This window comes from Brassica oleracea, chromosome C1 (genome assembly GCF_000695525.1).
Source record: "Brassica oleracea var. oleracea cultivar TO1000 chromosome C1, BOL, whole genome shotgun sequence".
Lineage (NCBI taxonomy): Eukaryota > Viridiplantae > Streptophyta > Magnoliopsida > Brassicales > Brassicaceae > Brassica > Brassica oleracea.
The window spans coordinates 31,635,210-31,653,423 of NC_027748.1; the positions used below are offsets into that span (position 1 = coordinate 31,635,210).

The window sequence follows — 18,214 nt, forward strand, 5'->3', positions numbered from 1 at the left end:
ATAAAGCAACTAGACGTCAACAACGCTTTCCTTCAAGGAACACTCCACGATGAAGTTTATGTCTCGCAGCCACCAGGATTTGTCGACCTAGATCGTCCTCATCACGTGTGCCGCTTAAAGAAAGCTTTATATGGTCTCAAACAGGCCCCGCGGGCATGGTATCAAGAGTTAAATACCTTTCTATGCCAGATGGGTGTCATAATTCAAGTGCTGATACCTCAGTGTTCATATACCTGCAAGGCTCTCATGTCTTATATATTTTGGTATACGTTGATGACATCATTGTCACTGGCAACACTCTATCTCTGGTGTCTGCTTGCATTCAAGTACTGGCCTCTCGCTTCTCTTTGAAGGATCCGAATAATTTACACTATTTTCTGGGCATCGAAGTCACACGCACGAAATCCGGTCTTCACATGATACAGAAGAAGTACATTGTTGATCTTCTTACAAAGCTCCATATGTTAGACGCCAAACCGGTATCAACGCCACAGGCTGCAACTCCAAAGCTCTTGCTCATCTCTGGTAACGCTCTCGATGACCCTAAAGAATATCGGATGGTGATTGGGAGCCTTCAGTACCTGGCATATACTAGACCGGATATCGCCTATAGTGTCAATCGCCTCTCTCAGTTCATGCATCGCCCGACGGACGTGCATTGGCAAGCTGCGAAACGTATTCTTCGTTATCTAGCCGGTACATTATCTCACGGCATCTACCTCCGCAGCCACTCACCACAGACGCTTCATGCTTACTCGGATGCTGATTGGGCCGGCGACACAGATGATTTTGTTTCGACGAATGCCTATATCGTCTACCTAGGCTCGACTTCGATTGCCTGGTCAACCAAAAAGCAGAGTAGTGTGGCACGTTCTTCAACTGAGGCAGAGTATAGGTCTGTTGCTAATACTACTGCGGAGCTGTGCTGGATCTCTTCCCTACTGCAAGAGCTCGGTGTTACACAGCCCACGACTCCGACAGTTTACTGTGATAACGTTGGAGCTACTTACCTGAACGCCAATCCAGTTTTTCATTCTCGTATGAAACATCTTGCACTTGACTTTCACTTTGTTCGCAACAACCTCCAATCCGGAGCTCTCCGCATTCAACATGTCTCCACGAGAGATCAACTGGCAGATGCTCTTACTAAACCGTTGGCGCGATCTCGTTTTCAAGAACTTATGTCCAAGATTGGAGTGATCAACCTCCCTCCATCTTGAGGGGGTGTGTAGAGGATATGTATATAAGGGTGCTTCTGTAATTATATCATTCCTAGAATACCTATTGTAATCAATATAAATACTGTATTGTACATTCTAATAAAGACGAAGCCGTAATTCTACACATGTTATATCGAAAGTTGCAACAAATCTCAGATAAAAGTTGACTTACTTCATTGTAGTTTCTCCTCTTCGCGAATAAGAAAGCAGAATATGGGAACTTTCCCTAGAATACACAACCCTTCGTTCTACTCTGTTTCTTTGGGTGCGTTGTTAGCGTGTATTTAGAACTACGTGTATTCCACATATTCATAAGGTTAGGGTTTTAGAGCAACTCCATGGTAAGAACCTATTAGGGGCTGTAATCAATAATTTAATAGTTAATTGTGTGATTTGAAAAGTTAAGAACCATTATTAGTGTAATTATTTTTTTCATGGTCCAATGGGAGAACCTCTTAGAGGTTTTTAATTTTTTTCTTTTTTTTTAAGAAATTGAACTTGAAACTATATATATGGTCCTTTCCTTGAACTTGAAACTCATAACTCAACAACCAGCACTGCTACTACTACTTTGTTATCACTCCCCCTGGGAAGATGAATAAATCCTGTTGGAGAAGTAAGATCAGTCCTACAAAGAATTATAGATTGACATGGTACAAAGATCTTGGCCTTCACGCCTTTGGAGAGTTTTCAATGGCAATGATCCAAGCCAACAGTGTGATGGAGGATCAGTGCCAGATCGAATCAGGGCCATTGACATTCAACAATCCAGCAGTTCAAGGCACTTTTATTGGAGTTTACGGTGGACATGGAGGTCCAGAGGCTTCAAGGTTCATCGCAGGCAACCTCTTCCTCAATTTAAAGAGTAAGACACACACACATAACGCCTTATCATTCTTGAAAACTGTCATAAACACTAACACTCAGGTTTCACGCATCAACAGAGTCTGCTTCTGAGGGTGGAGAGGTTTCAGAGGAGGTGATGAGGAACGCATTTCCAGCAGTGCAAGGCACTTTTGTTGGACATGGAGGTCCAGAGGCTTCAAGGTTCATCGCAGACAACCTCTTCCCCAATTTAAAGAGTAAGGCACACACACACAACGCCTTATCAATCTTGAAAACTGTCATACACACTAACACTCAGGTTTCACGCATCAACAGAGTTTGCTTCTGAGGGTGGAGAGGTTTCAGAGGAGGTGATGAGGAACGCATTTGCAGAGACAGACGAAGATTTTCTCTCGGCGGTGAAGAAGCTGTTAGTTTGTAATTGAGTTCTTAGTGGTATGTTATTTAGGTTCTTAAGTAAGTTATAATGTTGTATCAAAACGTGTGTGTGTAATAAGTAGTGACTTTACATTGGAGAGTTGTGTCTCTTATTCCAAAAGTCACAATGCTTAGTCAAGTAATGTCAAACATATATAAGTGTATGTACGTTATCTTAATAAAGTAATAAGTTTCAGTATTATTCTGTTTTGTCTTTCTAGAAACAGAGCACGGAATATTAATTTGTGATATTGATAATCAGAAGGTTGAGATATTGATAATCACTAAATGGTATCAGAGCTCTAATGATTTAAGGGCCAATTCAAGTACAAAAACAAACAAAATTTCAAAAAAAACGTTCAAAGCAAAAACAAGTGGGATTGGGATAGACAACAAGAAGTCAAAAGAAAATTTGTCTTATCCCTGAATAATAATTCTCTACTAACAAAAGCAATGGCGCAAGACCAAATAAGAATCCTCCAATCCGTTATTAGGTTTCAGTAAAACTTGAGAATCCCTTTCGTAACCCTAATCATACCTCTCAGCACGAGAATTGCGCTTCTCCTCTTCTGTAAGCTTCACGGAAACACCAGACCTCTCAGCGCGTCGAATCTTCTTCTGAAGATCATCCACCGGAGATACATCCCCAGCCGCCATCAATCCTACAGACTTAGAGTCGGATTCGTCCTTCTTCACTTCTCCGTCGAGAATCTCATTTGGCTCGGGAATGTAGCCATGTCCTTGACTCCGTTGCTCGCCGTGGTGAATCGAAGGAGATAGAGAGAGAGACATACAGGGGCCGTCAAATTAAAAGGTGACATGTAGGGTTGCTTACCAATCCTTAAAATTCCAATTTAGACAGCGATTCTCTTATTTATTTCTCTTTTTCATTTATTTTCTTTTCACTTTTTTTTTTGGAACCTCAGTTAAAAGGCTCCGTTGGAGCTTGTCTTATGACCCATAAAATTTAGGTCAAGGTTTTTTGTAAACCTAATTTGATGACATAATGTAATTAAGCCCTAGTATTAAAGAGAAAAGTTGAGGCCCAAATGTAGTAACTCTTATTATAAATTATATAATAACCGAGTTCTTTATTCAAAACCGGTTTGCTTATTCGGTCCTGGATGTTAAAATTTTTATTAAAAATACACAATATGTAATATGAATTCCTTTTTAAAAAAATTATTTCGTTTAACCGGAGAAAAACAGTGGATCATCCCATCCATTAGAGGGACTGGTAAGAGCATCTACTATGCACCAAGTGTCTTCGATAGAGGAAATCGAGTCAAATGAGAACGCAGGAGGGATAAACTCGATTGTTTCTCACTACAACATCCATGTGAGAGAAGAGTGAGTAGGCTGATGATCTAAAGTTGCTTCCGTTGAGAAGAATCAAAAGATTCATAAGAAAATTAGCAGCTGCTCAAATTCAGTTCAGTCTGAATCACACGCAAGATGAAGCTGAAGTATTAGCTTGGTGGATGAACGTCACTCGGATCCCTACTCAATAACTAAGATTTAAGAAAAGGCTATGTTTTGTTTCAATTAAGCTTTGCTCAAATCTGGCCTCCTAAAAAATAATCATTAAGAAATTTTTTTGTAAAACCTCGTTTAAAGATAAGATCAAAAGTAAGAAAAAGAATAGAAGGCTTAAATCATGATTATTGGAAGGTTCTTAGGACGAGGTTCTTAGCGAAATATAAGAATCCTTCTCTTAATTTTTAACTAAAAAAGTTAAGAACCGGTTCTTAAATAAGAGTTTTAAGAGCCGGTTCTTAACTTTTTTAGTTAAAAGTTAAGAGACAGGTTATTATATTACGCTAAGAACCCCACTTTAAAAACCTTCCAATAATCATGCTTTCAGTCTAGACAGATAAACAATTTTTATTTTTTACATTAGCAAAAAAAAAAGAATAAAAATAAAAACCAATAATTTTCTACGATTAAAGTATACCTAATAAGGAAAATTCTCTGGCTCTAAAGGTAGATAATCTTGACAGATTTATCTGGACGAGCCAATACAGCTTTTAACTCTTCAAGACTAGAAATCTCATCACCTCCAGATTCCATGTTTAGAACTACTCCGCTGCGAGATTGCTTCAGTGCAACTTGAGCTTGAGACAAAGATTTAGCAATGACTTTATCGTATGGCATTGCCTGATGTACGATCTCAAAATCTCTCACTGCTTCAGCCCATTTTTCCAGCTATAGTTTCACATGAAAAAAGCTTAAGAACAAGTGGAAGAAAAACCAATACTAATTAGTCACACTATCTATATTTTACCTTGCTGGAAGACAGAGCCCTTTGAACCAATTCAACATTTTTCTTTAAAATTTTAATTTCAGTATTATGTGGCTCGATCTCTAAAGCTTTGGCTGCATATTCAGCTGCATCTCAAAATCTATGAAAGTTGTCTCGTCAGCACATAAATTGAGTTTAGCTAAGGTTATATAAGCAATAGAAGCTTTTTTTGTTGGTGTACATGTTTTTCTTTTTTACATGTTATATCGAAAGTTTTTTTTTTTTTTTTTGCTTTAACTTTGTGTTATATCGAAAGTTGCAACAAATCTCAGATAAAAATTGACTTACTTCATTGTTGTTTCTCCTCTTCGCGAAAAAGAAAGCAGAATATGGGGACGTTCCCTAGAATACAAAAAAAACCTTCGTTCTGCTCTGTTTGTTGAGGTGCGTTGTTAGCGTGTATTCCACGTATTCATAAGATTAGGGGTTATAAAACCCATAAAATTTAGGTCAAGGTTTTTTCTAACCTACTTTTATGACATAATGTAACTAAGCCCAAATATTAAAGAGAAAAGTTGAGGCCCAAAAGTGGCCCAAATATTCGATTCAGTGCCGGCATTTGTCCATCAGATTTCGGGTTTGATGGTGTCTTTCCGATGGTAAGGATTATATCATATTATCTTCAACCCATCGGCCTCTATCTGTTAGCGTTATGGTTTGATGGTTTGTTACGAGCCCTCAAACAACCATGGCCACCACCAGGTTTCCTCCTTTTGCGTGAACGGTTTGGAAATCTCTCATCATGTTGGAGATGGTGTGGTATGATTGTACTGCATTGCATGGTGATACTTGTGTGTGATTGGTTTCTACCAATGGGCGTTCAATTATTTAGAGAAGAGGTTAGGATGATAAACTATGGATGGTTTATTATCTTATCGAAGCCACTATATAAGGGACTGCTACAGGAAAGTGAAGATTTCAAAACAATAAAGAGACGGAAGATGCTGTTTCTATATGATTATAAATTGAAGATTTGGTGTTATTGGTTTCAAAGAAAAAGAATTTCAATGTCATGGATAGTTACAACAAAACATGTTATCTCCTGCAGCGGGAGTGTTTGGGACGGACTGCGATGTAACAGATGGATCGCATCCAATGATTTTCTTAAAAGAAAACGGCATTTACTCACAAGAATTAAGGACCACAAGAAAGATCTTTCAAGACTAAGAACGAAGTGGAGGAAAACTAGTGAATCAGCCTATCCTACGAGTGCGTTAGGAAGCATCGTGTTATTGTTGTCTCTACTACATGTTTTTCTTAACAACATGTTTGCTGTAATTTATGATTCATGTAATATGTTTACAATGATTTGAAATCAATAAAATTAGATGTTACAAAAAAAAAATCTTATTATAAATTATTAATAACTATGTAATAACCGGGTTCTTCGTTCAAAGCTGGATTGATTCTTCGTTCTGGATGTTAAGTTCATTAAAAATTATTTAAAATACACAATATTTTTAAAGTATTATTAAAAAATACACAATATGTATTATGGATTCCTTTTTAAAAAAAAAATCGTTTAAACAGAGAAAAACAGTGGAACTTAGAGAGATTGGTAAAAAAATCTACTATTTACCAAGTGTCTTCGATAGAGGAAGTGGAGTCCAATGAGGACGCAGAGGGATAAACTCGATGTTATGTTTCTCACTGCAACATCCATGTGAGAGAAGAGTGAGGCTGATGATCTAAAGTTGCTTCCACTGAGAAGAATCAGAAGATTGTTAAGCTCAATCCACAAACTATAGATATTAGCCTGCCATGCCAAGAGTATTAGTGTATCGTAAAGAAACCGCGTAAGAGGTTTTTCCAAAGGAATCAAATTTTTATCCTTCTTTTTGAACGATATACAATATACTTATGTAGCTGTGAATCTGGATGGTGACAATTGTCACTAACATAAATTATTAGGTTACATAATCACACATTTTGTAAAACAATTGCATTTAATGATTTATATGTCAGATAATTGGCTTGTCTTCCTGCATAAGGAAAAGTAACGGTTGGAGAAAATTGAATGTGATACGGAATAGATTGATACATTTTGGTGTAAATATATCCTCAAATGCAATTATTTACATAAGGACGAAATTGATTGTAACTGACGAACTACAACCATTAATGGAAAGTTTGAAAGAGACGAAAGCAACTTGGAATCTCATTTATAAATTTAACAAAACGAAAAATGTACATTCGGTGGAGCTTTCCCATACAAATAGAAAAGCCAAAGTTTCAAAACCCATGAACTGAATCATATCATCCCTAAAATAGACGTACCCTATCTTTATGACGATGGATGATGATATGTATTAATTGATGATCTTATGATTCTTTTGTACTTACTAAACTCTAGATGTTTATTATATAAGGCATATGAGGTCAAAACTGTTTCGATCATTAAATACAAATCATATAATTCGCATATATCGGTATATAGCTTTGATTTACAATTGAAATGTAGCTATTCTAAACTTGAAAAAATTATTAGTGAGTAGTTTTATTGGTAGGTTTTTTACATGGAAGGGGACCATTTGCCACCCGTATCCAGCAATGAAACAGTAAAACAGGCATACGTTTCGTTAGTGTATAATTTATTGTTCACTGTTTTCTTTGAAGTTTAATTTGAACTACTCTTTAATTTCTCTCATTACTCACCATGTCTAAAATGAAGTTTTCTAAACAAAAATCTTGGATCCATGAGGCATTCATATCCCATCAAAATAGATCCATTTTTAAGCAAAAGCTAAAACACCAAAGCCTAAGAGCATCTCCAAGAGCAACTTTAAAACCTCAAATATAAGGTTTTATCTACTCCAAGAGCAACCTCAAAACCTCAAATTATAAGGTTTTGTACAGTGAAACCTTATATTTGAGGTTTCACTGTACAAAACCTTATGTTTGAGGTTTCATATTTATTTGGTCCTTATATTTTTCTGTCTTTTAAAAATCTTCATAACTTTCTTGTTTATCATTTTAGTCCATACAATTTAATATCTTTTATATATTCTTATAAATTGAAATTTTACATATAAATTTCAATAAATATATAAATGATTAAATAAAAACAAAGCATAAAAAATAAAGAAGCTCATCTCTCGCTTCAAAATGCATTAATTGATCATATATGGGAGCATTATGGGAATAATAATAATAATAATGAATAATGTATTTTTAAGTTTTTTATTTATATGTAATATGCTATTAAAATGTAATAGTTTATTAATAAATGTTGTTTAAAATATTTTTGTTGTATGATTTTAGATTATATAAAAGTTTTATGCTTTTATTTGAGGTTTGTATAATGCAAGGACTGTTATGTAAAAACTGAAAATTTTTAAGGTTTTTTTTGAAGTTTACTCTTGGAGAAGGTCACCCTTAAACCTCAAATATAAGGTTCAGTAAACCTCAAATATAAGGTTGCTCTTGGAGATGCTAACCTTACTTTTTCTCCGCAGTATAAACAGCTGAACTTCAATGTTTATCAGCCAGTTATTGTTTTTATATTTACTTTGCATACTTTTGGTTGATCTAATACAAAACTGGATCCAATTCGATTTATCTTTAGGAAGCGACTAACTCCATACATCTGAAGTCATATATCTATAAAATTTGTGTAACTTAGTTTTGAACTTCCCAGAAACCCTAAAATAAATAAACCAGAAAATCTCCTTGAGATCTCCAAAATATAATAAATAAACCAGAAAGTGTTTTCTTATAGAACAGTCATAGCGAAAAGAAGAAGTTAGAAGTCTCTCTTGAGATCCCGCCATAAAAATAGAGATTTTCAAATCAATTTGATATGAGTTGGGCTAATTAGAGTTTTCTGTAGCATGCAACTTTTTAGCCCTACAAATATTACAGGTATCTCTGAATCAATATGAACAAATTAACACACACACACACACACACACAAAAGTAGAAAATGAAAAATTCAGATGAACAGAAAGATAGCCACACAAAAAGGAGAACTAATATGACAAAATAAGATAAAAGAGTAACACATGTCATTTGAAAATCAAATACCAAAAAGTAGAAATCCTACTGTGAAATTTGAGATGGGATCAAAGATGAAAAATTAGGGTTTAAGGGTGCGACAGTCAATGGGTGAAACTGCGAACATGATCTAATCGACACTCATCTCTTTTCCATCGTCATAAAATCAACAGAGAAAGAAAGTTAATTAGATCATGCTGGCAGCTTCATCAGATGCCTGTGCACCGTTCACTTCACCGTATCAGAACAGGAAAAAAGAGAGAAATTAAAGGCACAAAATAAAAAGATAATTTTTTTTGTAATAGCTAGGGTTTTCTCGTGTAATTGGTCTTATCAATGAAGAAGAAGAAGACGGTTTATATAGAGGAGAGAGGAGAACGTGAAGGAGGGTTGGGTGGCTATAAAAGATGGAATATGTTTTAGTGGGGTCAGTTTTACAACTAAATAAAAGTATGTGGGTCGAAAGTGAAAATGAGTGACAAACAAAAGGCGTTAAAGAGAAGTGGTCCAAAGTAGAACCGTGAATCAAATTGAATAATGTCACGCCGATTCTCCGAGCCTCATGCACTTCTTCTCTCTTACAGAGACAGATTAGCTTGGTGTGTTGTATTTACTTGCTTCTTCTGTAACTCTATTAATTACTTCTACATATTTGGATGGGGACCCCTTTTTCTCTTTCTTTATTTTATCTTTAGCCGTTAATTTGAGTAAGTAATACTACTATTCTATTGAGATAGGTGTAAAAGAAGTAATAGTGTTCTAATCAATACTTTTTATTATTTAAAATGAGATTAATTTTTCCAAAATGCTTGTTCATTTGATGTTCCGTGAAATTTCTACCACTTTGACTTACTAATTAGAGGTTTGAAATTTTATGTCGCTATAATCTATAAGGAATTAATGTACAATTGGATATTTACCGATTAATCACTCAGTCGATTTAAAATTTACATTATGTGATTGTGAGAAGACTAGCTAGACGGTTTGTACCGCATGAGATACATCGATCGGTTCGTACTTTCCAATTTAATTAGTTTGAACAATATGGATTCGAATGCATTAATTTTACCAAGCATCTTGGTAATAATATGTTCAGAACTGCCGAGTATATTTCCAATGCCGGAGAGAAAGATAAAAATTCTTCTTGGCTTATTCGATTGATTATAGACTTAATTTGACTCATCATGAGGTTTATATAGTTTTCAAAATATTCCAACGCGGGGGACACTCATCGTTATGATTCATCTTCAATATAATTAAGAAATAGTGACTTTAATTAAGACATAAGCCATGAAAAAGTGAAGCTAACACATGCATAAAGTATAACCTACGGAAACTCTTAGACTATATAATATGTGAAGCATTATACATTTTTGGCTTCTATAAGCTTATCGTGCATGGTTGCTACTTTACACCTTTCTCACTTTCATTGTAAACTTTGTTAATGCCATTGTATACTTAATTAAAAAATTTGGAGCAAGAATTCACAATTGTTTTTCTAATTCCAAGAAAAAAATTTCATAAATACCACTTCTTATGTTTTATTTTCAAATATGACTAAATGTTTTTCCAAAGAAAGTATAACAGAAGTAGTGACAACTATTTACAAGTGATTTAAAGTTCTTTGAAAAGTAATAAACTTGCTTTTATGCATGATAAATTAAAAAGATGTTTATAAGCTATAGTATTTCTTAGAAGAAGAAACTTATGATGGTATTTGAAAGTAATTGTTACCAATACATGTGAGACCTAATTTGAGCTCATATATAGTATTCTCATGATCTATCGTAAGAGCACAAATATATTACTAGATATACTTATTGACTCAAGTGCCAGTTTTTGTCACAAAATACTTTTAGCTTATGAAAAGTAAACAATATACAATCCACATACATAAACCATGCTGAGTTACGAACTGCACATGCGTTGCAACAATTGGCTCTTGTAATCTACTACTATGCCAACACCCCTGGTATTGAAATTAATAGCTATAGATATTACAACAACTTGCTTTTTAACATATAGAAGATGTATAAATAAATAAAAGATGTGAAACTGATTTTATTTAATTATTTATTGCTGTAAGACTATAGAAAGTGAACTGAATAATAGAACAAGTTTCCTAAAAAAGATTCCTTATCACTAACAATGGGATGATACCATTTCTATGCAAAAATTACCCAAAATTCGATAGGTTCTGGGCAGGCTGTTGGCTCTGTGACAGCTACGCGATATTGCAAGATATTGAAATTTATTGATATGGACAATCTTTGATAACGACTCGTTGCCATTTGGTAGAGAGATAATAAGGCAAAAGTTTCTGATTGGTTTAGAATTTTTCTTTTCCATTGTTCCTTTTTAAGGTTTTTAGTTTGGTATCAATAAGTCAACAATACTAATTGCAAAATAAAATGATAAATAAATGTAATCGTATCAGCTTCGCTGCTGCTGAAGTAAAATTTCCAGTTTAGTTATGTATCACGCTCAGCAAGAAAATATGAAATCTTTGATAATTGATATATGTTTATAAATTAAAAGAGTGATAGTCATCGATTTCCATTCAACCACCTAATTATCAAATATATCTAGAAGTATGACGTTTTGTTATATATACAATATAAAGAATTTCTCGTCTCGTTCTAATTATAAATTTAATTAAAAAATAGTACATATATTCCTCATCTTGTTTGATATTGAAGATCAGGCATATACCGAATTTGCCCACGAGGATGCTTATGTAACAACTTTAATTGATGTATACGTATGCAATTGAGAAATACTTGATCAATGATCACACACACTGACACATATGTGAGTGTGATGCTTGAACTTATCGTCTTGGTTTGGATCATCTGTTGAATACAATGATACTATATATATATATTGGACAAACAATGATACTATATATATTATTGTTTTCTCTCGTAAAAAAGCCATGTTATGACATTCTCATTGAGGGTTTTTCAAAGGTATCTAACTATTTTCAAAATGAAATATTAGAAGATGATAAAAAATAATGAAAGATGTCACATGGATTTTTCATTTGAGAGACCCATAAAAAATGTGAAATTTATTGCACATTTGTGTTACTTTCTCCGTTTCATTTCATATATTATTTAAAGTTTCTTCACGCATATTAAAATATTATTAAATTTCTATTATATCTTTATTTAATAGATTGTTTTATTTAATTTTATTAGTCATTAAGATGAAAGATAAACATAAAAGTAGAAAAAACTATCAAACATACACATTAAAAGTAAAAAACGACGCTTATAATAAAACATATTTTAAAGTATACAAAACGGAAGAAATATTATATAATTAACATAGCTTTTTATTCTCTGAAACTTTGATTAGATAATGAAATTGTGATGAAATAATAATAATATATTTGTTTAGATATTCTAAAGAGTCTTTAAAGGATGATGATACTCTAAATGCTAACAAAAGAGAGGATTGATTGTGTATGTGATGACCTCGGTAACTTTGCATCCAAAGTTAAGAAACCGTAATCATATGTATGGCTTTCAATCAACGTTATTCGGATGCACCTAATTAATCTTTTGGTTGAATAATAAGTACTAAAAATAAAATCAACAAATTAGTATTCTTTTTTTTTTGCTTGTAAATTTTCTCTAAATTATGAAATTAAAAACTTTCTACTAAATATGTGTCAAATTACAGATTTGCATCGATTTGCCCACTTGTGATGATTCTATACTAATCACAGTCACAAATATTTTTGGATAGAACCTATTTATACAGTTTTATGGTTTATAGCTACCAAATTTATCGTCGATGGTACCTAATCATTTTGCAGTTTTGCCGCGGTTGAATTATCATAATAATTACATCTCTTTCTCTTAAAGATAAAACAAATGATCTGAGAAATCTAGTTTTTTTTTTCTTGAAGTTAAGCTTTTATTAAGCAAGAAATCTTCCTAAATTTTGTTATTATAAGGCTCGTCTATGTTGCATGAATAATTGTAAAAATTCAAGGATATTTTTTAGAAACAAATTGTGATATTATTTGGGTATTATTACGTCGTATGCATGCCTTGAAAGTACGTGAAATTTTTAATGTATGTTAAAAATGTTGTAAACTATTTTGCTACAAATCATGTATATATAGAAAAGGGATAAATCAACATATTTTTCACTATAATATTTTTTTAGGACAACTATCAAGGATTGCGACATACTTTTGACTTTAAACTGTTTGCAAATTTCTTTAGAAAAACTTTAAATTTCCATGAAGAACACACACACACACACACACACACATATATATATATATTCTTATTTTAGTCATTAAAAATAAAATGCTTAGTACAGGTTTTCGTCGGTTCATGTATATATGTAATTAATAAATATGTATATGCTGCATAGTACGATTTGATAAATTTCTGTATATATGTAAGAGAGAATACATAGGATGAGATAAAAAGAAGAAGCATGCTTGAACCAACAGAGAGTGGATCCAAATGTTGCTTTCCAGCTTTATACAAACGTATCACCCACATTACTGCGACTGTTACATAAAATGAAGGAGAGACAGAGAAATAATGTGATGATGATCATCATGATATATCGATGTCCATGATACATTGACGATGATGGCTCCGGTATGTGTACCCTAAGAGGTGTAGCTAGCTAGCTAGGACCATCGATTTATTATACACATACATATTGGTGTCTTTGTAACTGTGTACGTACGTAGAACATGACGTTTACTAAAACGCGACGTTTGGTGGGTCGTAGCGGGGTTAGTGAATTTGCAAGTGGGGCTGAGTCTATGTGTAATAGGAGCTAGATGCAACATGAAAATGGTATCCTTCTGTTTTTTCTTATAAAATGAAGTTAGTGTTTACTGAGAAGGAAACATCTCATTTATAGATTCAGAACCATAAAATGCAAGCTTCTCTTTTGTTTCATGATATTACATCGAGAATATTTTGATATTGAGAAATGTACTGTACATAAACAAATGTGTGCTGTTAAGAGTACTCATGGAAAATTCATAAACCCTAATTTGACTAATCTTCTAAACATAGAGCACTGTACAATTCTCATACTTTGATATTTCACGTATTGGTTTATAAGCCCATGTCAAATCTTCATGTGTGCATGTGCATAGCCAAATCGTACACTCTCTAATCAGACGGTAGAGTTCATTAGAAAAGTTTGTTTTTGAAGTTATAGCAAAGGCGATGGAGGTATATAAAAGAATTGCATGTCATGTGAGAGAGGAAAATGAAATTTACATAAATAAATCATATAGAGAGTATTATTTTATAAAATAAATTACATAAAAATTGTTCTTTTGTTTTTTTTTGTGATCCGGTAGATTAATATTAACTTGAACAAGAGAATACACAAAGCCAGCAAAGGTGATCAAACATTTTTGGAGCCATAAGCCGGTGAAGTGATGGACACCATCCGGAGACACAGATTGGTACAAACATTGAAACTAGAAACTAGACTAAAAGATGAAAGCAAAGTTGAGAATGATGGTGGAGATACATGAAGGACTGCAACAATGGTGAAGCTGATTGGAACCAGACTAATATATGAGAGTGAGAGCAGTGCACACCTAATTATTTGAGTTGCAAGATAGGAACCAAGAGTGTTTCCATCTGTGAAACCCGCTCCAACACCACACATAGAACTAACGAGAACTCATCAACAATTAACATATGTTGAGAAGAGCGCTTCCATCCGTGAAACACGCTCCAACACCACACATAGAACTAACGAGAACTCATCAACAATTAACACAGGTTGAGAAGAGCGCTTCCATCCGTGAAACCCGCTCCAACACCACACATAGAACTAACGAGAACTCATCTACAGTTAACATTGAAACTAAAAACTAGACTAAAAGATGAAAGCAAAGTTAAGAATGATGGTGGAGATACATGAAGGACTGCAACAATGGTGAAGCTGATTGGAACCAGACTAATATATGAGAGTGAGAGCAGTGCACACCTAATTATTTGAGTTGCAAGATAGTAACGAAGAGCGCTTCCATCCGTAAAACCCGCTCCAACACCACACATAGAACTAACGAGAACTCATCAACAATTAACAAACATAGAACGTAACCAAGAGCGCTTCCATCCGTGAAACCTGCTCTAACACCACACATAGAACTAACGAGAACTCATCAACAATTAACACATGTTGAGAAGAACGATGAGATAGACTGGAAACACATGAACATCACCAACACATAACCTGGATCGAGAGAGGTTAGAATCCTTAATCGTCGCTGTAAACACCCTTCAATCCCAACTAAGACTCGCCATTGGACCTTGAGTGAGCTCTCCACGCGCCTCATACGCACCAACACCCCACGGCGAAGCCTATAAAAGCTTCCCGAACACAACTTATCCACACAGCCGGTAACTGAATAAAAACCACTCCAAATCCAGGACTAACACGATCAACTCGGCGGCAATCGACCAACAATGAAGCATTTGCTCCGCTAAACAGTTATCTCCTTTCGATCCTCTCAAAACTAAAGATGAGCACGCACAGGCAATGACCATCAGAGATCAACAACCACCGGAGATGACTCCAATGAACATATACAGCACTCCCAAATCCAAGCAAGAATCCAAACTACAACCGCAACCAAACTTCACGCACCCTCCACAATGGCCACCAACACAATCTCAGTTAGGGTTTGGGCCTCACCGGACAGAGAAAATTGGGACACGAAACCCTAAGCCAACTAAATCCGACCCCCTACAGACCCTCCAAAGCTCCTACAATTCACCTTCACTCCAGATCGAAAGAGAGAAGCTTTAAAGCGAGATCTGACGACCAGATCTGAGCGACTCCGTCTACTTCCGTAACCAGGGCATCAAGCATATCACCGAAGGAGAGGAGATCTGGTAGGATGCAAAGAAACAAAGACCAACGGAGCCGTAATCGACGCACGCGCCGTCACGGCCAGAGGGAGATGAGAACGACGATGTCTTCACGCGAGACAGAGGATTTTTTTTTTAATTGTTCTTTTGTAATCCACTTTCTTTGATATGAGAGATTCATTGAGTATCCATGTGCTCTTTCAGTCGATCCTATCATGTCTATGTATCTAGCCAACAAGATTCCAAATGTACCCTTACAAAGTAGAGCTTCTACAATGCGTTTTTAATATAAGCACAAAATTGAGGTAAAAGAAAATATGATCATAGTAATATACATACATATAGATCAAATTTAATTATCATACAAGGTTATTTATTTGGCGTAACAAAAGCAATGTTATTTTATCAGGTTATATGAATCTCAAGTTTGTCAAAATTAGCTAGAATTAACTAAAAGTAGAACTATGATATGACTGAAAAAATATTTACCAAGAGATCTATGATATTGGGAAAAGAGTTCGTCAAAATTAGCTAGACGTAGAACTATAAGAGCATGTTTATCCCTAAGATCCCACATGGTTTCTTAAGTATATACTTTAATGACTATTAAATTAATAAATTATAGCTAAAGACCTTAGTTAAGAATCACCTAATTTTTGAGCTACAATGGTGGTTTCTTAATTTTGGTTTCTTGGAAAAAAAAATATTTTTTTTTTCATATTTTTTTTTTACTAAAGATAAAATCTATTTATGAAATAAAACATAATAAAGATAACATTTTAAACATACATTTTTAAATTAATAAAGATAACATTTTAAACATACATTTTTATTTGCACACAGTCTTAACACGCATTCATCACAAGCACATTCTCTAATACAAGCATTGATCAGAAGCATTCATCACAACCACAACCTAACTCGTTCAAGCCTATTCACTAACCATAACCTAACTCTAACAAGCATTTATTAACCTAACTACAATGCAATTAAGAAAAAAGCAAGAAAATGATATCAAGGAAAGTGAAATTACCTAACCGAGAGTCTCAAGTTCTGGAATCTGTCTTTGGCTCCTCAAGTTCTCACTACTTTGTTTACTCTGATATTTTGCTCCTCACATCATTCATCGGCGCGAGCAATGCACACAGTGTCCATCCTTGTCCTTACCATGTTAGCAATACACACAATGTCCATCAATGCAAACCAAATTAGCATTCACAAACAACCCTATAATCAAAAAACAACTCTCTTCATACTCATATTCATAAGATCATATAAATCACTGATTTCAATTACCTACAAAACCCTAATTAAAATCCCTTTCAATAGAGTGAAAAGAAGGAAAAAGACCCAACCTTGATGAGAATGGTATCACCACGGAAGAGCTTGAGCTTCTCCATGGTCGCGGGTTGTAGAGATACAACGGAGTTATCATCATTACTGGCCTCTTCGATTTCCTGATAACAAAATAAAAAAAAAGGATTCAGCTTGGAATTTTAGACACTAGATCAATCAAAATACAGAGAAGAATGAGGTGATAAAGTTAAATAATTGGGTAGTTGATTTCGAAGTTGAAGAGACGTGAGTGACATCTGAAAGACCGATGAAGGAGACGTCCTGAGGACTGACAGAGTGGTCGTCTGTGGTGGGTTTCCATCGTTCCTCTGACGGCAAAGACGAGCGAAGACCGAGGAGACGCCGTGAAGACCGGGAGAGTCATCCTCTGTGGTGAGTTTCCATCGTTCCTCTGACGGCGAAGACGAGCGAAGACCGAGGAGACGCTGTGAGGACCGGGAGCATCGTCCTCCGTGGTGAGTTCTCATCGTCCCTCTGACGGTGAAGACTAGCGAAGAAGGAGGAGACGCCGAGAGTCGTCGATCGTCCTTCTTGCGGAGAAAACGAGACAACGAACTGACCACAAAAAAGAAAAGAAAGTGAGAAAAGAAAATAAGAAAAAATAAAATAGAGATATTTGTGTGCTGACACGTGGTATAAAACCCATCTAAAAATCGGTTGCCAAATTCCTTACTTAAAGATCGATAATATGCTTTTTATTTTGTTTAGATTTAATTAAATCAGATTATTGCTTTAAGAACCTTGTTAAGGACCTGCGATAAACATGGTCTATACCAGTATCCGACTGAAAAGTAGAACCATGATATGACTGAAAAATGTATTTACCAAGAGAAAAGGCCGAAAAAATATTTTACTTGGGTCATATAAAAGAGGCCGATAAATTTTTTAATGGATCGGGCCTGGAATGGACTCGCTTAAAGAATGTCCAATTATCAAAGGAAGGTTTTGGGCTTTGACTCTCAATTATTTCGACAACATGGTTAACAATAGTAGCAGCAGTCAATAAATGAATAACGTGCGCCGCGCAAGTGGTAGATATTTTTCAAACAAGTTTTACTCTCTGGCCGTCGATAAGTTGTTAGTCAATCTGACGTGGCGTCATCGTACCCGTCAACCTTAAGAAAACAGTGACTGAAACAAAAACAGAATCCGGATTTCAATTTTTTTCAAAATTCAACGGAATTTTGCGTGCGGTTCAGTTC

General features: G+C 34.8%; 1 protein-coding gene across 1 annotated transcript; it reads left to right on the top strand.

Annotated features, from left to right (window-relative positions):
* The first annotated feature begins 1,778 nt into the window (after nt 1–1,778).
* Nucleotides 1,779–2,643, top strand: LOC106301608 (probable protein phosphatase 2C 67). Its single transcript, XM_013738058.1, has 3 exons — nt 1,779–2,034; nt 2,252–2,302; nt 2,382–2,643. The coding sequence occupies exons 1-3, from the start codon at nt 1,815–1,817 to the stop codon at nt 2,489–2,491; spliced, it is 381 nt and encodes a 126-aa protein (XP_013593512.1). The 5' UTR covers nt 1,779–1,814; the 3' UTR covers nt 2,492–2,643.
* Nucleotides 2,644–18,214: the final 15,571 nt, after the last annotated feature.